Here is a 14726-nt window from a genome sequence, read left to right on the forward strand (position 1 = left end):
GGGTCCTCCGCCTTTTCTGTAAGGAACAATTATCGACGTTCAGAAGACTTAGTAGTATTATACAATGCAAGCTATCTTCCTATGTACCTAATGAATGACTGTTCACAATTAATTCACTGACCCATTCGAAAGATTCACTTTGCTGCCTGCCATCCCGACCATACCCGACATTGAATCGATTTGGGTTCGAAAGAAAAATTTGTTTTTTTCATCAATAAAAGCCATAAGTTCCAAAGATATTACCATAGGTCCATCATTCATGTTCTCATAATGTCGGGTAGTCCTTTGTCAAGCCGATTGACTTAGCAGACAGTGATGTACAGCCCAAGACTGGAAGTTGATTAGCCACGATTCAGATGTTGAGACACGCAGAGTAAACTTACGGAGAGGGGTTGTAGTCCTCGAAGAAGTTGAGGTTGGTGCTACCAGCGTTCTTCATCTCGAAGCCGACTGCCTGTCCAGCGGGGCACTGGAAGGTAGAAATCAGGTAGGAGTTGCCAGGGGAGACAGTGGTAACGCCGTAGTCTTGCTTGACCTTGGGAGCATTGCTGTAGGAGGTCTGAGAAGTAGCAGCAGATTCCAGCGCGGCGAAATCGATCTTGCCGTCACCGCTGAAGGAGTAAGAAGAGGTCTCGAGGTCCTCCTTCTTGGGGAACAAGAAGACGAGACTGCAGGTCTTGCCGGCGTCCGAGGAAGGAATATCAAAATTGAAGATGCTCGAGACGGTGGAAGAGACTGTGCCGTTGAACGAGGTGCCAGGAGCCTTGTTGGGAGAAGAGGAGTCGACGGGGATGATTAGGTGGGGGAATTCGTACTGTCCAGAGAGATCGGTCGGGCAGCTGGGGCTGGAAGACTGGGTGGCAGAAGCAGAATGAGAAGGCTGCGATCCAGTGCCAGCGGGAGTAGAGGGTTGAGAACCGGAGCCAGCTGGGGTGGTTGACTCAGGGCAAAAGGTAGAGGTCATGGTTGTCTTGACAGTGGTGGTAGATCCCGGAGCGCTCGACTCGGGAGTAGGAGAGGCGGCAGGGGTGCTCTCCTGCACTGCGGAACTTGTTGGAGTGACAGAAATGACCGAGCTGTAGACTGAGGAAGAACTGGCACCGGTACCGGTACCAGTGTTGGCACAGTTGTCGGCATGCAGCTGGATGTTCTTGCAGCCAGTCACATCATTGGTATTGGGAGAGGTGTAGACGTTCAGTCCTCCATTCTGACCAGTCTCACAGGCGACAAAGTCTGTCTTTCCGTTGTAGGTGAGCAGGCCCTGGGCGTTGACGGAGAAACCGGTGGTGGGCTGGGCTCCGGCATCACACTGGAGCTGGGTGGTAGGAGCTATCGATATTTGTTAGGACGTTGTCTATCTGTCAAGAAGTGAATCCAGATACTCACGGGTCAAGATGCATCCACGTCCGTGACCATCGATGATACCACCATCGGAGTTGATGCAGTACTCGCCCTCAGGAAGGTTGCCGTAGACACGGTTCTGTCCATCATCAAGCTGGCCAATGGGGCCAGAGGCACCGCCAGAAGCGGTCAGATGGAAGCAGCAGGTGTTGTCTCTGGTGACGAGAGCATTGGCTCCGACAGCGAGAGCCGCGAGAGTGGCAAAGTTCTTCATTCTGCGAGAGCGAACGAAAGAGGCGAGGCAGCACAATGGGTGAAGCGAATGGACAAACGGTTTGATTGGTCTGAATTGGTACGACTAAGACCGACGTTGTTTATCTTTTTGTCTGTTTGAGGACTACAGCAAACACTGACGAGGACGAGAAGTACTCGTTACTTATAAACCGTGGTGGGTACCCCTTCATATCAGCGTCATGGATGTCACTGGGACCCAGATCAAGGTAGGTCAGCAACAGCTCATACTTTCGCATGAAAGCAGAAAATAGAAACAAAGTGTTGGCCAGTAGCAATTCATTCTCATGTAATGCATGTGGGCCAATACCGACCAGTCTGGCATCATAAACACGCCAGAGCGAGTAAACAAGCTCGATATTGCACGGACCTGCCAGCGAGCCTGGAAGTAATCGGATTTCAACGCCATTCGATATGGAGGACGTCATGATGGATAAGACATTGTGGGGAGATGGTGAATAGCATTGAGATAGCATGGCCCACCTACGATCCTAGTGCAGGACGGGCAAGCCATATCTAGTAATATTGTGCAAAGTATGAACCTGCGGGTGGATCAGGACCCATCGGAAAAGTTCTTAGATTGGCCGTAGAGAGCCTGCCCTGAGTCAGCGGCCCTTCAATGTTGCCCGATACATGGTTCTCTCAGTCTCAGGGCATGAGAGCTGCAACTGAGGTGGCGATATCAGATTTGATCCACGGATCTGGCACAGTCGGAAATTGGTTTGGCCAAAGACAACAAACATTGCTGGACGAGGTTTCAAGGACGAAAGCGTTGAGCTCCCATGGTTCTTTCATTCTATTCATAGTCTCCTATCAGCCGGGATGGCTGGTCAGTAATGAATTGAACACAGTTGAGCACTACTGCGTTTCCACGCATTAGTGATGCATTCCCAGTACAAGCCTATACATCTGGAAAAGAGCAGTGGAGCAGAGCAGAGAGTGGAGATCTCTTAAGGTGCCTTGCATCTAGTAAACGTCATGAAGAGATTGTCGGGGTTGACTTAAGCTTCCGTAACATGAGCGCAAAATGGGGCAGCCTGGGTTGCCTTATCCTGTTGTTGCTTAGTCGCTTTCGTAATGGGGCATGGCTGGTGCCTCACGGACCAGGGTCTTAGCATCTACGTTCCTGGGCGTGGTCACCAATACTATGGTACTTTGGAGCGTGGATTTTGAACCAAGGAAATGGACTGGAGAAGGTGGGAAATTATACAATTCTAGAGGTACACAAGAGCCAGAACAAGTAAGCAACGCTCAAGTGGGACGAGATGGAGCTTCCCTGACGAGGATACAGTGGGTAGGTGACGACACCGCTGGCAGCCGAGAGCGCTGATTGTCTTTACACAGCTTTTCCACTGTGGGTTTATCAATTTGATAACTGTTGCATTCACAAGGTTTATGAATAAAATAATATTGGTCTGGGTAATGCAATGGATGTAAGACACTTGGTCTTTCATCATGCCGATCTATATGTTAGCCACGCGTGTCATTGGACCAAGTTATTATTTCATTAATAACTGCTCTGCAAATCCGTTCCTTTCAAGTAAGCCAGCGGAGGTCGAGTAACCGAGGTAACTGCAACAAGACATCATCAGCCAGGCACCAACGTACACAGTACACGAGAATAGCCGCAGTGCGGCCCTATTATCCAGGCTGGCACCTGAAGGCACATATACCTATTGGTCCGATAATGCAGACAGCCTCAGACTGGTCGATCAGTGCTCATAGATCATAAAAACGCTACCTAGGTGTAATAATCCGTCCATTTTCGCATGTGCTTGACCTTGGATCAAGACGACCATCTAGTTGTGGCTACCAATACTACCACTCGTCTGATGTATGATGTCTCCTCTTCACCGTCGCTAAGCGGACTACAAGGCTGCCTGACTCGTGCAGCTACTGTTCGAAGGAATTCTACCTTTGTGATCTGGCACCTGACACAACTTTGACCATAATACTGAGCATGGGAAGCCTCAATCGCTTGATAGAAAGCCAGGCCTGGACCTCAAAAACTCCATCTCAAACCGCATGGGTCCACCAACAAAGCGTCAATACAAGCGTCATTCTCCAGCATGAGCAAACAAGATGGCCCTGATCTTCCCGCAAAGCCCGTTAAGTGTGAATTATACACGGACTGATGTAGTTGAGTAATGTCGATCCCTTGAACCGATGTAAGCCTTGCATCACTTACATGTGTAGATCTCTGAAGCTGTCAAAACATCCATTTAGTGTCCCGTTCTGGTCATGTGTATGTTGGCTATGTGTGACTGCGAGGTGGTTCCAAGGTAGTCGGGGCGAAGAATGTCATTAATAGAGGTGCCTAGGATACAGCAAACTCTCATAGACCTTGAATTGACCTTTGTATTTTCTGCCTCTTGAAGTATGCGAGAAGCAATGGTAGGTACTCAAACTCTAGATTAGCATTGTCCTGTGCTGCAGGTTTAAAGCTCTAGCTCTCGACCCTGACGGGGTGAGAGTCTGGTGAGTCAAAGCCTTCAACTGAAGGGACAAACACAGTGACCCCTCCGCACTGAGTGAGACACCCAATTGTCCGAATCCTCGTTATCACAGTACATCGGATTAAGGGGGGCAACGGCACGCCGCTGTCGGGTGTGAGAGAAACACACGATATAGACATTGATCCAGACATTGAAATGAGGTGATAATAATACAAACAAAAGCTGCTGTGATTCTTTGAGAAACCCATACTGTACAATAACTCATAAACAGCCGCATTATATCTTGCCTCCAGTAATCTGCTCTCCCAGTTTCTTGACTCTGCCCTGGATAAGATCCCAGCGAGCTGCTTCGCTCTTCTTCGATTCGTTGACAATGTTTTGCACTGTCGGAGGCACGCCAAGGTTCCAAATATTCTCACCCTGCTGGTGGTCACTGCGCCACGCCTCGTTCTCACCCTCGGGGAACACCTTCTCGATCTCGGCGGCAAGCTGAGCCTCGGTGGTGATAAAGGTACGAGCATTCACGTAAAGCGCTTGTAATGAGTCCTGCCGTTCTAACTCATCCCGAGCCTTCTTGCTCTCCAACTTTGCGCGAGCTTGAGCAAGGCGCTCTTCTCTGTCGGGATCGGGCAGCACCGGGGTACGTTTAGGCAACATCTCTTGGACAACAGAGGGACGAGTCAAGCGTTCATCGTCTCTTTCCGGCTGCCGAAGAACTTGTTCGCGTTTTTTCTGTCTCTGAATGCTGCGGTACGCCATGAACTTGTCCGTCCGCTGCTTGCGGCTGTGCAATTCGAGGAGACCTTCCCGAAGATTCTGCCGCCTCATGTCGGCCATTCGCCGCTTCCAATCCTTATACTCAGCGTGTGGGTCATTGGGGTCGATTTTGATATCCTTCGACGGAAGTGGTGTCGCAGCAGCAATGTATTCTTCGGTCGGCTTGTCTACTCGGCGGGCAGGGAAGAGCTCTCGAGGGACTGGCAGCGTACCCTTAACTCGGGGTTTCACTCGTAGATCGGGCTGAATGGTTTGAGGGACGTCGACGAAATTTGGAGACTCTGGTCCGACTCGACGGCAGGTGGAAGAGGAGAAGCTACGGACTTGCGCCGTGGCAGCCCTGCAGTTGCGGAAGAGAGACATGTTGGACAGACGCCGTTCTCACAGGACCCCGAGCAAGCGGCAAGTCCCTGTTGAATAGAAAAGGGGCCACAGGAGATTGAGGAGCAAGTAATCTCCAATCTTAGCAAGTGGCCAGACAAGAACGTAGCAAGCAATGAACGATCGAAGACGGCGGTCCCAATATCATAGGAGTCGGGAAAGATGAAGCGGATTTTCTTGCACTTGGTCCGTGCACCACAGAGCTTGGCACCCACGCCAGGAAAAAAAATAATCTCACTCCGAGGAAATTTTCCTTTTCCTTCTCTTCCTTCTCTTGCGCTTTGCCAACTCTTATTCTCTACTGCTGCCTTTGGGACTTTTTTTTTGAAATTATTTTCTGAAGGCCTTATCAAGGAGTAGCATTCGACATGGGTACAGGAAAGAAGGAGGCGAACCGTAAGGTACGCCAGGGGAAGGTTGGAGATGGCATGGCCAATGTCAGAACTAAGGGTGAAAACTTCTACAGGTATGTTTTATGTGCTTTATCCAGCGTGAAAAGAATGTTTGACTGACTTAATGGAAGAGATGCGAAGAAGGTCAAGCATCTGAACATGTTCAAGGATGGCAAGCCTCGACGTGACGCTGCTGGAAACATCACCGTCGCCGCCTCGTACCAGTCACGAGATGCACCCACGGCTCGGATTGAACCCAACCGTAAATGGTTCGGTAACACGAGAGTAATTTCTCAGGAGGCCTTAACGTCCTTCCGCGAGGCAGTCGCTGAACGTGCCTCGGACCCGTACTCGGTTCTCCTCAAGACCAACAAGCTTCCTATGAGCTTAATCAGAGACAATGTTCACACTGTGAATGGACTGAAGCAGCATGAAGCGAAGATGGCCATTGAGACCGCTCCTTTCAGTGATACATTCGGTCCTAAGGCTCAAAGAAAACGAGTCAAGCTGGGTGTTGCGTCTCTGGAAGACCTGGCTGGGGAGACAGTCAAGATGCATGACGCCTATGTTGAAAAGACGGATCAAGCCACTCACGAAGATGGAACAATCATCGCTTCCGGCGATGTGTCGACCGAGGACAAGACTTTCAGTGAAGCGCCCACTGCTCGAGAGTCCGTCTTCTCCAAAGGACAGAGCAAGCGAATCTGGAACGAGCTGTACAAGGTCATCGATTCTTCAGACGTTGTCATCCACGTGCTTGACGCTCGTGACCCCGAAGGCACACGTTGCCGGAGTGTTGAGAAGTATATTCGTGAGGAAGCTCCCCATAAGCACTTGATCTTTGTGCTTAACAAGTGTGATCTTGTTCCCACGAACGTGGCAGTAAGTATACTCTTCGTTCATTCATTCCTACCCTCAAAGCTGTAGCCCAATACGATCATCACGTTGCATCTTCGTGGTCTTGAAGAGCCTACATGCCATTGCTAAGTCAAGTCTTCTTCCTGCGACTTTGTGTCGTGCTTTTCTCCATGGAAGTTTGTCTGTTACAGCTCTGGCAGATTGACGCTGGCCCGTGCCGAATTTCATTCTGAAGCTAGGCTGACCAGTTTTCGTTTTGAAGACTGGTCGTAAAGGGCTAAGCTGTGTTCTGTTTGTGAGTTGAGTGCTGCTTCTGCCTTTTGGCGGCTTCGTAGCAGTCCTCTTAGTAACATTTCACACATCACACTCTTCTCTGATTTGAATTCTCATCTGTTTTATTCAAACGCTGGTAGGGTTCGCTAACTCTTCTACCAGGCATCTTGGGTACGGTATCTCTCTAAGGACTACCCCACGTTAGCATTCCACGCTTCGATCAACAACTCCTTTGGTAAAGGTTCTTTGATCCAGCTTCTGAGACAATTCTCCTCTTTGCACTCGGATCGGAAGCAGATCTCTGTGGGATTGATTGGTTATCCTAACACTGGGAAATCATCCATCATCAACACTTTGCGGAAAAAGAAAGTTTGCACCGTGGCTCCCATCCCCGGAGAGACCAAGGTTTGGCAGTATGTGACTTTGATGAAGAGAATCTATCTCATTGACTGCCCTGGCGTGGTTCCACCAAACCAAAACGACACGGAGCAAGATATTCTCCTTCGTGGCGTCGTCCGTGTCGAGAATGTTCACAACCCTGAACAGTATATCCCTGCTGTCCTGGCAAAGGTTCAACCTAAACACCTTGAACGCACGTATGGCATCAAGAGCACTGGAGATCCGATCGAATTCCTTAGCATTCTCGCCCGCAAGGGCGGTAGACTCCTCCGTGGAGGCGAGCCTGATTTGGATGGTGTCGCTAAGATGGTCATCAATGATTTCCTTCGAGGCAAGATACCGTGGTTCACCCCTCCTCCCAAGTCCGCCGGTGACGACAATGCAAAGATCGAAGGTCGCGAAGGTCGGCTTGGGGAGATGCGTCGAAAGAGGAAGCTTGACGAGACAAACTCGGAGCCTGCGGGAACCACCGAGCATGCCTCTAACAAAGAGGACGCCGAGTCCAAAGATGAGGAATTCGAAGGCTTCGAAAGCCACGATGATGATGACTCAATTGCGAATCTGGAAATCAGCGATGAAGAAAGCGGGGAGGAGTGAACAGAAGCTCTCCTTCAACAATTTCACTTCATACGAGCTCATGCTTGTACAGCTATATTGCCACAGGCTTCATCGTTAGGCTTGTGGCTCCTCGCCGATGGGCTGTTTAGACCAACGGCGCATAGCCCGGCGGGCTTCTGAGTCACCTTCGGGTTGCGTTTCAGAGTCCGTGTTCGGCACGCATCCCATCAGGGTCCGAGTGTCTGATGGAGTCGAGGCCTTTCGACGCGTGTACGCAGCCCAGTCGTGGATTTACACGACATGAATCGGGCGTGACACTCGTCAACACTTCTTTCAGTTAGGCCATCGTGACAACGCAATGGTCACTGAATAGATGCTCAATGCATCGCGGTCCTATATTATTGATACCCACACCCTATTTAAGAGGAAATTAACAAATCACATGAGCTATTTCCGTTTGCTGTACCTTGGTAAAGACTGTAGAAGCGAAATGGGCGGTACATAAGCAAGTAGAGTGTGCCTCACCGCCTGCAGCTTGTGTGGGGCCCTCTAGCCTCACTTTCCCCTCCCCCAATACAACTAGATAGCCCTTGCGGTTTGCATCATAAGGTTCTCGAGACAGCAAAGTCGGCTGCATGTTGTCTTCTGTGGAACTAGGGTCCATGACTACAACTACAATTCTTCATGTCTCTGATTCCTAGAGAGATGTGCTACCGTTCCCCCAATAATGGCGGAAGAGGGCATGTCTATTGTTCCCTACGGATCTTCTAACTTTGACGTTGTGCTGTAAGGGCTCTACTACTACACAGAATGTGTGCTCAGGCCAGTGAATCTAATGGTTTTAATATCGCAGGCGTCACAACGATTCAGTCGTCGTTTTCGATCGAGACTCCCAGCAGCTGGTACTGCGGAACGCCTCTGACAGCCATGCGGGCCTTGAACTGACCGACTGTCCCTATTGCCATCGACCGCTTCGTGAGAGCAATGCAGGTCAAGAAGGGCACCATGCTAGCCCCCAGGCGGAATTTGTCAACCCGGACTACTTTCGCATGCTTCATAATAGCTTGCCTAGCTCCGCGGACTCATCGACACCCCCTTCTCCGCGTCGGCGTTTGGTCCAACCTGCTCTCGCCGATGGGCCCACGAGCGAACCAGCTCCTTCCATAGGTGGAACTCAGGGGATATCCTCCGCCGCGTTTACCCAGGATTACTTCAAAAAATTCTTCGTTGAGGAGAGAATTCTAGGGAAAGGAGGCAAGGGTGTGGTGCTTCTGGTGAAGCATGTGCTGGATGGTGTATCGTTGGGACACTACGCTTGCAAACGTGTTCCGGTCGGTGACGATCACGAATGGTTGGAAAAGGTCCTGGGCGAGGTCCAATTGTTGCAACATTTATCGCATCAGAATCTCGTATCCTATCGGCACGTATGGCTTGAGAATGCTAAAATCAGCACCTTTGGGCCAAGTGTGCCGTGTGCGTTCATCCTACAACAATACTGCAACGCTGGAGATCTACACAACTATATTTGTGGCTCGGTGCAAGATACGACTACGCCACAGCAATTAAAGGCGCGTCTGCGGAGAAAATCCAAGGGAGAGCCGGAACCTAAGGTTGACCTGGGCGGACCTCGCAAGCTGAATTTCGAGCAGATTTATTCGTTCTTCAAGGACATCACGTCCGGCCTCCGTCATTTACATGTGAACGGTTATATCCACCGGGATCTCAAACCTAATAACTGCTTGCTTCATGAAACAAGTGATGGTTTACGGGTGTTGGTCAGTGACTTCGGCGAGGTGCAGGCTCAGGATACCACACGATTGTCAACTGGGGCAACGGGAACTGTTTCATATTGTGCACCGGAAGTCCTACGACGAGAGTTCCCTGGAGGACCATTTGGCAATTTCACGTTCAAGTCAGATATCTTCTCCTTGGGGATGATACTTCATTTCCTATGCTTTGCGGAACTTCCTTACCGCAATGCTGACTTGATTCACGAGGAGAAAGAGGATCTCGATCAACTTCGTGCAGAAATCAGCCAGTGGACCGGGTTTGATGACGAACGTAGACTGCGGCCGGACTTGCCTGAGAAGCTCTATACTTTTCTCAAGCGTCTCTTATCTTTGGATCCCGACCGACGGCCGACTGCGGATGAAGTCTTGAGCGGCATTCACGCCGGTGTCAATGGGAATGAGCATTTCCGGTTCAGGAGATCTAGCTCCACGAGTCCTGACCCTCGTACCAACTCTAGAATTCATCCAGTCGATAGCCCCGACGCTTCATCGGTGGGCCGATCCGTCTCTCCAAGGAATGCACTCGCTGGAAGCCCAGTGGCTCTACGGCGCAGCTCTAACTATGAACCCAGCAGCACCGTTCTTGAGGCAGCGTCTTTTGCCATCAGCAATGGGACAGAGAAAAGAGACTCTCTCACCTCCGAACGAGAGCTGATGATCCGACCCAGGTTTTCTGCTACCCCTCACCCTACGCAGGATCAAACCGACCGTGCTGAACAGACAAGTGAGAATCGAGATACTCGGCCCCTACAGCACTTGCTACCTCCGCCGCCAACTCGTCCTTACCTGGCAAGGCTCTTCGAAATAGTCTCGTCTCATCGATTGCCTACTATGCCGTTTCTACCCCTGTCTTTATTTTTTGTGAAGGTCGTTTCAATCTTTCAGCCTTGTGCTCCCCTAGCTGTCAATCCTTGGGTCCTCTACCCCTTGCTTCTACTCGCGGGATTCATTCTGCGGTCCCGGAGTTTACTGGCACACTTTGTCGCTCTCGGTGTCCACGTTGTCATTGTCAGCCTCAGCATGCGATTCCATAAATTATGTCTCTGGCAAGCCCCTCGAGAGTCGATGCTTCTTTGATTGTCCATGGAGCGGGATGCCTTTGTGGGTTGAGACTCCTGCTACAATTTTCCATTTATCCTGTGGGGCTTCTGCCAAAAGACTTCCGGTTGCTGTTAAAAGGCTCTTCATTATTTTCTCATGATGTTTACGACTGCATAAGTCTCCTCAGGACTTGATACCTAAACTGTTTTTGTTGGACTCTTGGTGGGAAGACACAATATGTTCAATAGTCCTAGTCAAGCAATAAAGCGAAGAATACGGTGGAGATTTAATCTGACCATGTGCATTTAAAGAGCCAGCTCCACGCAAAATAGAGGTGCCAGCCTGAACAGTCTTGTAGAGGGTGAAACGTTACCGGATTTCCACATGCTCCAACTCATCAGCCGTCCGTAAGTACTCTACTTGAGCACAGTACGTGCAGTTGATGAGCCGGGGACGAAATACAGTCAGAGAGCCCTCTTAAGCTTCGATCTTGGAATCTTCTCAAGTTGATCATACCACTGGTTCAGATATGATCATGACTCCGCCAGAACTCCGGAGAGCAAGTGGCAGAGTGAGAATTCCGATCTACACTCAGGAGTAGATCACTACACAAGAAGAAGAGAAAGGACGAATGTTAATAGAATGGGTATATGCTCTCATGGCCATGGTACTTCTATGATTGACTCATCCGCGCTGCTTTGAACTTGCTCACGCGCCTCGGGGCTCCATCGACGTCTATGGGAACCCTCTCGGGTTCGTCATCCACGAACCCACCGTTCTGCTGGACCTTCCGGTTCCGCATCCTGTAGAACTCCGTCGCGATTTCTTTCCTGTGCAGCTGCTCGTCGAGCTCGTCTGGCTCGGGAGCGACGGCGGCTCCTTCTGAGACGGTTCGCTCGACAAGTGTATCTGCGAGGATCTTCCCCTCCGGACCTTCGGGTTGCGGTGGTGGGGATGGCTTTTCAATGATATCTGAGATTGGTTGTGAGAATGGTTTGGGTTGCCTTGGTTTGGCCGGGAAGAGAGGAATGGAATCTGGTGTTGGGGCAGCGGGCTTGCGATGCGGTGGGCGAGGATCTGAGGCTCGGATGCCGTTGGTGGGAGGAACGACGCTGGGTATCTCTTCCGTGGTTGCTTTCCTGGCACTCTTGAAGCGCGAGGCCTTCTTTGGACCCCTACTTGCCGCTGGTGTCTTCCCGTTCTGCTGGGTGCGTTCCACAACCGACTCCGCCATTGTCGGCACTTCAGGGTGCTTGGGTGGAAGAGTCTTCTTCTCGGGGACAGCAGGTTTAGGGGCCGGAGCAATATCCAGCTCTTCGGCGAAAGCAACCTTTTTCTTCGGCTTGCTCTCCTTCACCGCCGTATCAACAGAATCGTCGGATTTCTCGATTCGAACAACAGCAGGTCGTTCAAGTTCCTTCTGAATATCCTCTGGAAGGGAAGTGGTATCTTTGCCCACATTCCACAAGCCCTTGGCGTTCAACTTCTTCTCTAGCTCCCGCATCTGCCGATGATAGTCTTCATCCAGGACAGGACGCGTCCTTCCAAAACTGTCTTCTTCCTCTTCCTCATCGTCATCATAGTCATATTCTTCGTCAAATTCTTCGTCAAATTCTTCGTCAAATTCTTCGTCAACAGAGACTTCGTCCGCATCTTCGTCTAGCTCAAGCTCGGCAACGACAGCTCCGACTTCATCCAAGCTGTATCGTAGCATCTCACGGCGTAGTTCTGCGTCTTCCGGGGCTCATCGATATCAGTGATAGGCTGCTCTTCTTGCGTTTCCGCTAGCGATTTTGAAGGCATGGTGCTCTCATCCTGCTTTTCGGCCTGATGATCCTTGGGGCCAGGAGCCTGGATTTCTTCAGCCTCACCAGCCCGATCATCCTCAGCATTGACAGGTGGTGCAGCATTTTCTGTGTCTTTCCGCTTCGGAACCTCCGGTATGTCCTTCACGCCGGCCTTCTTCAAAATTTCCAGGAGTTCCGGGGCCTGATTCCCAGGCGTCGAGATTGAGCTGGAAATCACATTGCCATTGTCATCGAGTTCCTCAATGATCTCCGTCATTTGAAAATCCGCAGTAGGTTCTGAGGGAAGTTGTTCGGAAGTTTCCAGCGCATAAAGCTGAGACTCTGCTTTGCGCAGCCTCTTTTCCATCGTCGCAACATTTTCCTTCACGTAGTCAATCCGCCTCGATATCAAATCGATAACCTGTTGCCTCGATCGTGACACGCCTTGTTTCTCGCCCAGAATCACCTTGACTTCGCCTTCATTAACCAGCGACCCGCCGAAGTTGCGGCCTATGCGGAGGAAATCGCTTGTCGAAGCATTGTCGTCTAGATTGCTGATTTCCTCCTTCAATCCGTCGTATTCGGCCTCCCATGTCCGCCAATGATACAACGACTCCTGAAGTTTCAAGATATTGCCCTCGAGTTCGAGGCGCTGACGCTCGAGGTCTTGTAAGTGGCTGTCTGGCACGCCCATGGTGGAGATTCTCAAATGTCTATATTGTAGGGATGAATAAAAACCATGATATAATGTTTTATCGCATCAGACTTGGCGCAAACTTGTCTGGCCAGAAGATTTGGTGTAGGTATGCTCAGATTTTGATGGGTGAGGCAAAGAAGACAAAAGAAGTTCCGCAGCCGCGGAACCGCGAACCATGCTTCTGATTGGCCCGTCCCTCCAGCTCTTCAACTATCAGCTAACGCCGTCATCGACATGAACATCTTTCTGCTCTTGAAATTCGCTCACAGTCGTAGAATTTTCTCGCATCTCATCGAGTGGATTCATCTGTCTTTTTGATTGTGAATCATGCCTCCTGCTCGCGATTCCCTCGCTCATCGCGGGGATGAAGATGGTAAGTAACTACCTCATGGCTGCTAGATCTTCCTACGATTAAATGCTGAATGGCCCTGTTCAGAGGTCTGTCCCGTTTGCAAATCGTCCCGCTACTTGAACCCGGATATGCGATTCCTCATCAACCCAGAATGCTACCATAAGATGTGCGAGTCTTGTGTGGATCGGATTTTCTCCTCGGGCCCTGCCAACTGCCCTGTCGCGGGATGCCATAGAACCCTGCGGAAGAATCGTTTCAGAAAGCAGACCTTTGAGGATATCGGAGTGGAAAGGGAGGTGGATATACGGCGCCGAGTGATGTCAATGTAGGCTCTTCAATACCTAGAGCTTTTTCTCTCTGAGCTGCGCTAATGACATCCAGTCTAAACCGCCGCGAGGAGGAGTTCGACTCGAAACGGGCCTGGGACGATTTCCTTGAACAGCGTGAAGAAATTATTGCAAATCTCGTCCACGGCACAGACGTAGCGAAGACAGAGGCGGATCTCCAGAAATACGCGCAAGAGAACATGAACTCCATTCGGGCCAACCGCGCTCTCGAAGCCCAGGAGGCATCGTCTTTCCAAGAACAACAGACACAGGAACAGGAGCTCGCACGTATTCGCCGGGAGGAGGCAAGGCAAGAATACGAGAACGAGCGACGAGAGGTCATCGCTGGCCGAGAAGACTATCTCGCCCGGCTTGCAGCGGGAAAACCAGGCGATGCCGCCACCATCGCCCGGGAGAGCCACAAAGTCCTCCTCAAGAAATCATCTGCGCGGCGTAGCGAGGAAGATCGAATCCGTCAGAAGCAGGCCGCCCTGCGCAGCTCGGAGCTCAAGAAACTCGGCCAGACTGCCACCACTGCGGACCGCGCCGGTCCAGCAGACACAGGTCTCATCAAGGGTCTCAAGAAGATCAAGACCCCGGAGCCCGAGAAGGCCTACGATCCATTTGGCGGTTACGTTCCCAACAAGCGCGACTACTATACCCTGCGCGATCACTACCCATCCAGTTACCTCGACCCAATCAGACAGGACACCCGTATGCAGGCGGGTGGGTACGATTTACGGGAATATTATTCTCGTACCCTGCTCGAGGCATTTGCAGGCTTAGGATGCTTTATCGATGAGGAAGTATCTAAACGCGATGCTACGAGCACACTTGGGAACCCAAAACCTGTGGCCACTGAGGGGGCAGCAATGGCTGCTGTATCGAGTTCTAAGGTAGGAACATGAATATCATTCGTTCTGATATGATCACCGGCGTGCATGTCACTCTTTTTGATTTTTTGGGTTGACCCACAATTTTGGACCGGAGTTCGCATGGGCTTATCG

At 50.8% G+C, this 14726-nt stretch overlaps 6 protein-coding genes across 6 annotated transcripts; 3 read left to right on the plus strand and 3 right to left on the minus strand.

The window, feature by feature from the left end:
* Positions 1–379: 379 nt before the first annotated feature.
* P174DRAFT_373609 (putative GPI anchored cell wall protein) lies at positions 380–1615 on the minus strand (the record flags this gene model as incomplete). Its single annotated transcript, XM_024822517.1, has 2 exons — positions 380–1329; positions 1387–1615. 2 exons carry the CDS (start codon positions 1613–1615, stop codon positions 380–382), a joined length of 1179 nt encoding a protein of 392 aa, XP_024681487.1.
* A 2377-nt stretch (positions 1616–3992) lies between these two features.
* P174DRAFT_442761 (uncharacterized protein) lies at positions 3993–5379 on the minus strand. Its single transcript, XM_024827649.1, has one exon. It carries the CDS (start codon positions 5226–5228, stop codon positions 4365–4367), a length of 864 nt encoding a protein of 287 aa, XP_024681488.1. The 5' UTR covers positions 5229–5379; the 3' UTR covers positions 3993–4364.
* A 184-nt stretch (positions 5380–5563) lies between these two features.
* On the plus strand, positions 5564–8189 carry P174DRAFT_442762 (putative GTPase NOG2). Its single transcript, XM_024827650.1, has 3 exons — positions 5564–5712; positions 5770–6520; positions 6932–8189. The coding sequence occupies exons 1-3, from the start codon at positions 5615–5617 to the stop codon at positions 7763–7765; spliced, it is 1683 nt and encodes a 560-aa protein (XP_024681489.1). The 5' UTR covers positions 5564–5614; the 3' UTR covers positions 7766–8189.
* Positions 8190–8330: 141 nt separating this feature from the next.
* Positions 8331–10837, plus strand: P174DRAFT_408769 (protein kinase IKS1). Its single transcript, XM_024824184.1, has 2 exons — positions 8331–8512; positions 8580–10837. Exons 1-2 carry the CDS (start codon positions 8454–8456, stop codon positions 10591–10593), a joined length of 2073 nt encoding a protein of 690 aa, XP_024681490.1. The 5' UTR covers positions 8331–8453; the 3' UTR covers positions 10594–10837.
* On the minus strand, positions 10748–13147 carry P174DRAFT_442765 (prefoldin-like protein). The gene is made up of 2 exons (XM_024827651.1): positions 12429–13147; positions 10748–12300 (listed from the first exon to the last, which is right to left on the minus strand). Exons 1-2 carry the CDS (start codon positions 13036–13038, stop codon positions 11231–11233), a joined length of 1680 nt encoding a protein of 559 aa, XP_024681491.1. The 5' UTR covers positions 13039–13147; the 3' UTR covers positions 10748–11230.
* A 127-nt stretch (positions 13148–13274) lies between these two features.
* Positions 13275–14627, plus strand: P174DRAFT_391473 (TFIIH/NER complex subunit TFB3; the record flags this gene model as incomplete). The annotated part of the gene is made up of 3 exons (XM_024823518.1): positions 13275–13414; positions 13478–13718; positions 13775–14627. Exons 1-3 carry the CDS (start codon positions 13369–13371, stop codon positions 14625–14627), a joined length of 1140 nt encoding a protein of 379 aa, XP_024681492.1. The 5' UTR covers positions 13275–13368.
* Positions 14628–14726: the final 99 nt, after the last annotated feature.

This window comes from Aspergillus novofumigatus (genome assembly GCF_002847465.1).
Source record: "Aspergillus novofumigatus IBT 16806 chromosome Unknown P174scaffold_5, whole genome shotgun sequence".
NCBI lineage: Eukaryota > Fungi > Ascomycota > Eurotiomycetes > Eurotiales > Aspergillaceae > Aspergillus > Aspergillus novofumigatus.